This window comes from Humulus lupulus, chromosome 9, assembly GCF_963169125.1.
Source record: "Humulus lupulus chromosome 9, drHumLupu1.1, whole genome shotgun sequence".
Taxonomy (NCBI): Eukaryota; Viridiplantae; Streptophyta; class Magnoliopsida; order Rosales; family Cannabaceae; genus Humulus; species Humulus lupulus.
This window is the reverse complement of record NC_084801.1, coordinates 10,527,665-10,537,839: the sequence shown is the minus strand read 5'-3', so window position 1 is coordinate 10,537,839 and position 10,175 is coordinate 10,527,665. Positions and strand designations below refer to the sequence as shown.

Here is a 10,175-nt window from a genome sequence, read left to right as displayed (position 1 = left end):
AATGGTTTTTACACCTCTGATCAATACCATCTTGATATTTACAGAATATACTATTGAGTGAAAAGACTAATTTATCATTGATATAAATCATGTAGATAGGTTATAACACAAAGTAGAATCACTTCCAACCATATATGTTTATAATCTATTGAAAGTATAAATTTAATTAAGTCATTTGGCAAAATGGCCTATTTTTTGAAGTCATTTTACATTCTGGGTTAGTTTTTGATAATTTTTTGCAAATGACAATTGACACTTCAGACAGATGGTCAAAAAATTTCAAACAGTCAGTCAAAAAATTCAGACAGTTGGTCGAAATTTTTAGACAGCTAGTCAAAACTTTAGACAAATGTCATTTTGCAAAAAATTATCAAAACTAGACCAGAGTGCAAAATGACTTCAAAAAATATTTTATTTTCACCAATTACATTAATAAATTATTGTTATAAAAGCGCAATGCATGTACAAAAGATAAACAATTAGAGTCTCACACTTGGTGTGGTGATGTATTTTAGAAAAATATATTAAAACCATATTACATTAGACAATGTATTTTAGAGAAGCTTTTAGAGAATGCTACAACTCTATTCCTACCGCAAAACTAGTTTAATAATATTTTGAGTAATTGGTGAAAGTGACATCTTTTTTGAAGTTATTTTGTACTTGACCTAGTTTTGATAATTTTTTGCAAAATGATATTTGTCTAAAATTTAAATGATGTAGAGAAAAAAATAAAGAAATTGATGTATGATATAATGTAAAAGAGTGATGTAAAATAAAGAAAGTCAGGTTTTTGTGATGTATTTTGTAAAATATAAAAGAGATATTGATGTGAGTGCTCTAAATATACCTTTGGTTGAGAGTAATAAAAACATAAGAATGGAATAAAATAAAATAAAATTTAATATGGGTAAAAAAATTATTTTTTAATTATGCATTGGAATAATCTTTCCATTTATTTTTGGTGGAATATTCATTCAACATATATATAGTAAAAAAATCATTCCAATACTTTCATTTTTAACCAACTTAGGAAAGTAATGAAAATACATTCATTTTCATTCCATTCATTTCTCCCAATGAAATGAGGACCTAATTCTCACTAATCCTTAAGAGAAAACCCTCACCGTGAAGAAACATAATGGTGAGATTAAACGGTAAGAATCACAGGCTTAATATCACTATTTTACTATAAAAGTTAGGGTGATCATCAAACTGCCCACACTGCACCAAAATATATGGTTTGGAACCTTTTTGCGATGTGGTTAAGGATTGTATTTTTTACAAATTGCGTGGTGTTGAGAAACTACAGTTGTTTCCTTCTTTTTCCTCACCTTCTTTTTCCTAATTCCCATTTCAGTCGTATAGGCTTTTGCAAGCATATAAGGAATTGAGAAAATAGCACTCATTGAAATGCAAGCTGTTGACTGCTTTTTTCACTTTCAACTTAATCTGAAAGATTAAAGGAAAAACAAGGAAAGAACACAGTTGTTGTCCCCAAAATTTCAATTCGATGATGTGGCAATCAGAAGTGACAAGTGGCAGTGCATGATCAGTAAATGACACATTAATAGTCAATAAATGTGTTGACCAAGGAAGTGCAAAGGTTGGAAGTTGACCTACAGAGTTGTGATATTACTGTTCAGGAAATGAATTTACCTGGTCAGGAAATGATTTTCCCGACCAGGTAAGGCTTTTGACCGACCAGTGAGGCATTCTACCCGACCAGTAATGTGTTTTGGCCGACCAGACACGTAGATTGGTCGACCGGTCATCTCAAAGAGGGACTCACCCGACCAGACAAGTAGTTCAGCCGACCAGTCGTCTCAGAAATGGGTTTCATTCGACCAGCTATGTCAAATTGAGGGTGTAGTCGAACGGATGTGTCAGAATCTCAGGAGTTAACTACCCAGTGACTTCTTTACAGAATCTCAGTAATAACTTCAACCCTAATGGCTCATAACTACCGCGCAAATCTCTCAGATATCCTGAAGTAATAGTTATATTGTTGTAATTTGAATTTGTTTATTACTTTATTAATTAAACTTGGTTGAAACAACCAAGGACCCCGTCAAAACGAGATATTTTTCATGAACGATCCATGAGCCTATAAATAAAGGGCTCATCGCATCATTTTAGAATATGATCTTTTTTGGAGACTAAGAAAACTCTCTAGTTTCGAGACTTTGGGACCGTTACTTGGGGCATTCTGGGAGCATTTTCTGAGAAAGCATAGAGAGAGAAAGCTTATATTCTCTAGAGAGAGAAACTCTATATTTTTCTACTTACACTTAAGAAACTCAGTTGCGCTCAGGTTCATCTGGTCTTAAGTGTAGGCTACATATATCACAACTCCAAGTGGATTAGTCTATTACCAAAAAATTAAGGCTGAACCATTATAAAATTACTTGTGTTATTTATTTTCTATTCAAGGTTTATTGTCGTTTTTGCGTCTACTCGCAGTTGGCCAAAATTGTCGTCAACAACAAGATTTTGCGTGGTTCAGACTATAAAAGACTCCTAGTCCACGAGTCTCTATTATTTCGTGAGCTTGAAGCTTGTAATCGCCAGCTTCAATGGTGGTTCTCAGGCAGCGTATATATTGCACTGAATTATAGAGTTTCTCTCTCTAAAAAATCAACCCTCTAGAAGTAGATACCCCATCCCTATTTATAGAGGTTGGGATCATTAATGCTAATCGTCTATCATTAATACAAAATTCTACCAATTCGGGGTGTTAATGCCGAATTAATACATAAAGGTCTGCACTAAATAAAGACTATGGCCCAAGCGGATTGCACAGGGCCCATTTCAGAAAGTCGAATACCAACTTTATGGGGAACATATCTCTGACTTGTCAAGGTGCGACGCACGTTTGCCCATGTCAGGATGCGTTATGGGAAATACCGATTTTCGAGTGTACAAACTCGACACCACCAATCGAGGCTCACCAAAAGCTGTCAAATGATCGCCTGGTGGTCCACAATTGCAGTGACTGACATCTGGCGGCTATCCTAGGTCTGAGGATCAGAGTCATACACCTGGGGGACGAGTGAGTGAAGAGAGCTCCTCCAAACGTGGCCTCTCACGGGGTGATCCTTGCCCCGAGGATAGACCTCAAGGTGTGACCTCACTCGGAGGCATCCACGACGTACCAACTGGCTCGGGACGCGGCCTCACCTGGAGGTACCATCACCTCAAGGAAAGACCTTTGGGGTTGGCCTCACTCGGAGATGTCCACGTCTCATCTGACCTGGGCTTCCTGGGGGGTGCACTTCGAGAACCTCATGACTTATCTTGTCACTAACCACTCTTAATTGTCATGTATTAGGAGGTGAAAATACAGACAACACAAATATTTTATCATTCTTGGACTTCTTAATTTATCTTGTGGCAACTAAACCTCACATGATATATTTGTATACCACAAATTAATCAAGTCAGTTCTCCAATGACTTCTTCAAGGGATTGTGTTAAAGTTATTTAACATCTTTTTGCCAACTATAAGAAAAAGAATATATATTTTTTAATTTAGTTTTTGTTTCAATAATTCTAAAAAATAATTTTAAATTATTTCAAAATAATAAAAATAAAAAAAATCAATTAATTTATTAAAAATAGGGGTAATGTGCTCATATTTTTGGCAAAGGGTACTAAAGTATGTAGTTTTTACAAATATGAGGTATCAATTGATAATTATCAGATTTAGAGATACCATGTATGTATTTCGATAAAACACAAGGTAACAAATGAGCATTTACCCACCAAAATATAAAAGTTGGGATCTAATTGCTACAAAGAAAGGTTGGGGACCTAAGTAATACAAGTGGTAAAGCTCGGGGATCCCAAATGTTATTTACCATATTATTGAAATAAAGGAATTTACTCATTTGGTACTTCGTGTTTTTGCAAAGTATCTTTTTGGTACCATCTCTTTTCAATAATGCTCATATGGTACCATCTATTTTTAAATCATACATATTTGGTACCCTAGACTTAAATTTGATAAATAAAATTTTATCAATAGGACAAAATTATCATCAGTTATATGTAATTAAGTAATTAAATTTGAATTTAGAACTCATATAATTGAAAATAGTTTGATTTAATTAGTAAAATTTTATTAATTAAATTTGAGTTTAGGGTACCAAATATGTACAATTTCAAAATACAGTGTACCAAATAAGCATTATTGTAAACACATGTACCTAAATGATATACTTTACAAAAACACAGAGTACCAAATAATTACCGTTAAAATAATATATTATTAAAATAATGATTTAATAAAATTTCAATAGAAAAATTAGGAAAAAATTTTAATATACCAACCTAAGTTACTACCCAAATATATGACAATTTCAATTTTTTGGACAAAAATATCTCTAATATTCAAACACTCATTTTCTCTCTCAGTCCAAACTCTCTCTCTAACGTCTCACATTGCATCACTCTCTCTCTCATTGTTATCTTATAGATCTCGAAAAAAATACCAAAATTTTTTTTTAAAAAAATTCATCTGAAATGGACATTTGAGTGAAAAAATATGAACCTCCAAAATTTTCGTCAAATTTCAGTTCAGAGCATCGAATTGGATCGAAAAAGCATGGTTTTGGCCAAAAATTAAGTTTTCATGATTGCATCGCCAAAGCATCGAAACACCATCGATTTTGCATTGAAAAAACATCGATTTTGCATCGAAAAAGCATCGTTTTGGCCAAAAAATAAGTTTTCATGATCGCATCGCAAAAGCAACGAAACACCATCGATTTTGCATCAAAAAAGTATTATTTTGGCCAATAATCAAGTTTCATGATTGCATCGCAAGAGCATTAAAATTGCATCGATTTTGCATCAAAAAAGTATCGTTTTGGCCAAAAAAACATATTTTCATGATTGCATCGCAAGAGCATCGAAATACTATCGATTTTGCATCGAAACAGCATCGTTTTGACCAAAATACAAGTTTTCATGATTGCAACGGAAGAGTATCGAAACACTATCGATTTTGCATCGAAACACATCGGATTTGCATCGAAAAAGCATCGTTTTGGCCAAAAATCAAGTTTCATGATTGCATCACAAGAGTATTGAAATATCATCGATTTTGCATAGAATAAGCATCGTTTTGGCAACAAAAAAAAACAAAGTTCTCATAATTGCATCGCAAGAGCATTGAAACATCATCTATGCAATTTCGATGCTCTACCGATGCAATCATGAAACTTGATTTTTTTGCCAAAACGATATTTTTTCGATGCAAAATCGATAATGTTTCGATGCAAAATTGATAGTGTTTCAATGCTCTTGCGATGCAATCATGAAAACTTATTTTTTGCCAAAACGATGTTTTTTCGATGCAATTTCAACGCAAAATCGATGATGTTTCGATGCAAAATCAATAGCGTTTCGATATTGTTGCGATGCAATCATTAAAACATGATTTTTGGCAAAAACGATGATTTTTCGATGGAATTTCGATATTCTACACTGAAATTTGACGAAAACTTTAAATGTTCATATTTTTTAACTCAAATATACGTTTCAGATGTTTTTTTTTTTTAATTTTGTTATTTTTTTCAGATTTACAAGATTAGAATGAGAGATAGTATAAGAAAGTGAAAGAATAAAACATGTTAGAAAGAGAGTTCGCAATAAAAGAGAAAATGAGTGTTGAATTTAAGAGATATTTTTATCCAAAATAGTGAAATTATTATATTTTTTGGATAATGACTTATGTTAGCGAATTAAATTTTACTAAGTAATCGTTCATAAATTTTCCTAATAAAATAACCTTTTCAAATAATTTATTTCTTCTCTTTCAAAAAAAAAATTCTTTCTTCATAGGCTGCGCTGTCAAAGACAGCCGCTGATCGTCGTCTTCTTCTTCTTTCATGTAAATCTTCCACGTACAACACAGTTCAGTCCAAAGCCAGCCCACACTTCCTTTTTAGCGCGTGAAACGCACCTTCACCATTTGACTTTGGCTTTGACTATCTATAGTAACTATATAGTATTCTCATTTCGGACATGGAACTAACTCGAAATCGCTTCTTTCTCGCGCGTGGTTTATGTATTCTTATTATTTACATTAAATCAAGCGAACCACCTTTGCCACATAATAGAATAATCTTTTGCTTAAATGAGGAAAAATAACACGGTATATTATTTACTTATATGAAGAAAAGAGAAAGAAAAAGCCAAAAATACAGAGCTCTCAATCCTCATCAAAGTCACCCTCTTTGCAATACTTCTTGCACAGTTTTCTTGCTCTTGTAAGTTATTATTATAATAATCACTTTCCTTTTTAATCGATTTGTTCTTGTTTCTGCTTTTCTTGGTGTGATTTATGGTTGCTCAAGCTCATTATGCGTTCTGGGTTTTGTCTTTTATGGATGCTCAAAGCTGTTAAGGCCATGAAAATTCCCATTTTAGTCTAATTTGGGAGCTGGGTTTTTCTGGGTTCTAAGTGTAATTATTGTTTTGTTCTGATTCTGGAGTGTATTGGTTTTATCGGGTCTTGTAATCTCTCGCATATGGAATGAAATTTTTGTGAGTTTCAGAATCTCAGAAGTTGGTTTCTTGATATGCCACCACAGCACTGATAAGGTGGAGCTTTATATTGAAAGAGAATAAGAGTAAATTTTTGTGCTTTCTATATTTGGAATTCCTTAATTGGCATTTCTCTTTAATGCGTATGGTTATTCTGTGTTGTGAAAATATTACAGTGAGGAATTTGGTGCTTTACTTTGGTGTCTTTGGATTTGGGATTCTTTTTACTTTCGCTTAATTTTTGAAAACAAGATCATAAATTTGATTATTTGGAATAGATTCGTTGCTCTGGTTTGGGATTTGGTGCCAATGGTTTTATTTGCTCCATAGTTAATAAAACCATTGGTGACATATCATAGGCTAGGGATTGTGCTTTCAAAGTTTAGAGCATCCTCTTTGTTCTTAAGGTTTTAGAAATATTTCTTGAGAGGGGATGCAGCGAGTTCGATTGTCCTCAGAACAAGCACCTGTGCACAAACTAGGGGATTCTCAAATGACACTATCCCCAAAGTTTAGGTTAGCTGTGATACCACCTTCTTTCTTGAACCCTTCGGCAGAGTTAGAATTGTCTATGAGGGGAGAACCCTTAATTCCAGGCCTTCCAGATGATGTTGCACTAAACTGTCTACTTCGTCTTCCGGTCAAGAGTCACTCATCTTGCAAAGTTGTTTGCAAAAGATGGCATCTCCTTCTTGGGAGGAAAGAACGATTTTTCACTCGAAGAAAAGAATTAGGCTTCAAAGATCCTTGGCTCTTTGTTTTTGCCTTCCACAAGTGCACTGGAAAGATTCAGTGGCAGGTTCTTGATCTCACTTACTTCTCTTGGCATACCATCCCTTCAATGCCTTGTAAAGACAAGGTGTGTCCCCATGGATTCAGATGCATTTCGATTCCCCGAGAGGGGACTCTCTTTGTTTGTGGGGGTATGGTCTCTGATGTAGATTGTCCCCTTGACTTGGTCCTCAAGTACGAAATGCAGAAAAACCGTTGGACTGTAATGAGTCGGATGATCACTGCTAGGTCTTTTTTCGCAAGTGGGGTGATTAATGGTAAAATTTATGTTGCTGGAGGAAACAGTGCAGATCTTTTTGAGTTGAACTCAGCTGAGGTTTTGGATCCCATGAAAGGAAGTTGGCAATCCATTGCTAACATGGGAGCAAATATGGCCTCTTATGATGCTGCAGTTCTCAATGGGAAGCTTCTTGTTACAGAAGGCTGGTTGTGGCCTTTCTATGTCTCTCCTCGAGGTCAGGTTTACGATCCCAGAACTGATCATTGGGAAAGTATGGCTGTTGGACTAAGGGAAGGATGGACAGGTTCAAGTGTGGTGGTTTATGGACACTTGTTTGTAGTCTCGGAACTCGAAAGAATGAAAGTTAAGGTTTATGATTTAGATACTGATTCTTGGGAGCCTATTGAAGGACCTCCATTGCCAGAACAGATTTGTAAACCTTTTGCTGTAAACGCCTGCGATTGCAAGATCTATGTCGTTGGTCGGAACCTTCATGTTGCTGTGGGACACATCTCCAAACTTAACCAAAAGAGCAGCTCTGAGAAGTGGAACTTTGGTGTACAATGGCATGTGGTTGATGCACCTGATTGTTTCTCTGACTTGACACCCTCAAGTTCTCAGATTCTGTTTGCTTAGTAGATATTTCATTTCAATTTTCCTTTTCATATTGTGATATAAATATATATCTGATCTTAAATAAGCTGTAATTATACGAGATAGTTCATGTTGTAGAGTGCTTAATGGTTGTGTGAAAGTTCTTTTGGTGGTTATAATGCACTTATTATAAATTACTCTTGCTATTTTCTCAAATTATTTCTTACTGTCTTTTAATTTCAGTCATTAGAACAACTTGATCTAACAATATTTTTTGCAGAATAGAAACTTGTGAGAAAATAGTGCTCATTGAACCTATCTCAATTACAAAAGTAGTTGAGGAATTGAGGCAGAGACTTCATAGGAGTAAACCATGACACTAACCACTCAACCTGAAACGCAGTTGTCACCACTACTAACAATAGAAGTCTAGAAGAAATAGAATAGATGAGGACCCCTCCCACCAATGGAGGTAGCTAACATATATGATTGTGTCTTGTGGTGGTGAAAAACAGCTTTGCCCTATTAAATAGTGTCTGGTGCGCCATTAGTTTTCTGCACATGTTCCGGTCCAAGCAATTGGGTTGTTGGGTTTTGTGTGTAGATACTTCGAGTTGGTCCTTATTACTACTAAACACCTTTCAATAACAATCTCTTGAATTGCTCATGTACTGTTTTTTGACCATTATATACATATATGAATGTATATATATTTAGTCATTATTAATGTTTGGAAAAATACTAATTTAGCCCGTGTTTTCTCTGATTATGCGATTATAGAATGTATTTTTGTTAAACAATAATTTAGACTCCGTATTTTGTAAAATAGATCAATGTAGTATTTGGATCCGATTTTGGTCAAAATAATTTTATATATAAGATCATTTATTAGGCCACCAACAATGTGATGAGTCCATAGATGCGAAGAAAGTAGTTGGGGAGCAGAGAATGAAAGAGTATATTTAAAATTACTTATGAAATCACCCTTGAATTATTCACAGTATTGTAAAGTGCAACTTCTGTTAAATTTTATCTTATGTGGCTACAACTTGGTCACTGATTTGTCATTGTTACGTCAGCGTCATTTGTATAATTTAAAGTAAAAAATAATTTAAAATAAAAAATATATATTTCTTATAAAATTATATTATAACACATACATATGACGACGTGATAATGATAAGTCAAATGACTATATAGTCACGTCAACAATCTGTTAGTCACATAGGATAAAACTTAGCAGAAGTCTCACTTTACAATACTAGGAATAATTCAGGAATAATTTTTAACGGTTTAAAAAAATCAAGGATATAATAATGTATATGTCATGGTTCGGGAGACAAAAATATTAAATAGCCTTTAATAAAACAGGATCCAAACATGTATTTGGCAAAAATATAGGGGTCAGAATGATATTTGCCCTTAATGTTTTTTGTTTTATACTTGTGTAAAAAAATAGCACTCATATTATATTCACAAGACTAATACTAAATAATATTACAAGATTCAAATATATCACAATAATGTCAGTTAGTTGAATCGTAGTGCAAACTTTTACCTGTCAAGTTAAGTTTAACAGTAGAACTCACAGATTTGATTATACAATAATATGCACAGTTATAACCCAAGAACAAACTCGTGTGACATTTAAGTCCCAAACTGACAGTATTATATTAAGTGAGGGATGTTTATGTGGTTTTGGATCGTTATTCTTGCAATATGGTGTCGAGGTCACCAAACCGATGTAGTTGAACAATGCCTGAAGGAAGCTGAGGGACATGAGGGTGGGTAGTGTGATGGTGATGAGACTCTAATGGAAGAGGTTTTCAAATTAAATCAAAATTCATTTGTGGTGATTGTTGACAGGTGGCATGAATCAAGGATAAAATAGGAAAGACTTAACTCTAAAAATATCCATATGATAGAAACTGCTTATTACAAATGTGTCATTATGAAATATCAACAAGATATCAATATGATAAGAAGTGGAAGAGTTGTATGTTCTCCAAACTTAGCC

General features: G+C 34.1%; 1 protein-coding gene and 1 long non-coding RNA gene across 2 annotated transcripts; both read left to right on the top strand.

The window, feature by feature from the left end:
• Positions 1–6,054: 6,054 nt before the first annotated feature.
• Positions 6,055–9,152, top strand: LOC133802571 (uncharacterized). The gene is made up of 2 exons (XR_009877389.1): positions 6,055–6,275; positions 8,439–9,152. It is a non-coding gene; the product is annotated as an uncharacterized LOC133802571 (long non-coding RNA).
• On the top strand, positions 6,262–8,374 carry LOC133802569 (F-box/kelch-repeat protein At1g30090). Its single transcript, XM_062240905.1, has one exon. The coding sequence runs from the start codon at positions 6,986–6,988 to the stop codon at positions 8,198–8,200; it is 1,215 nt and encodes a 404-aa protein (XP_062096889.1). The 5' UTR covers positions 6,262–6,985; the 3' UTR covers positions 8,201–8,374.
• Positions 9,153–10,175: the final 1,023 nt, after the last annotated feature.

What these genes read in the sequence shown, in the direction of transcription:
- LOC133802569 (XM_062240905.1), top strand. Translation starts at nt 6,986, where the DNA reads ATGCAGCGAGTTCGATTGTCCTCAGAACAAGCACCTGTGCACAAACTA.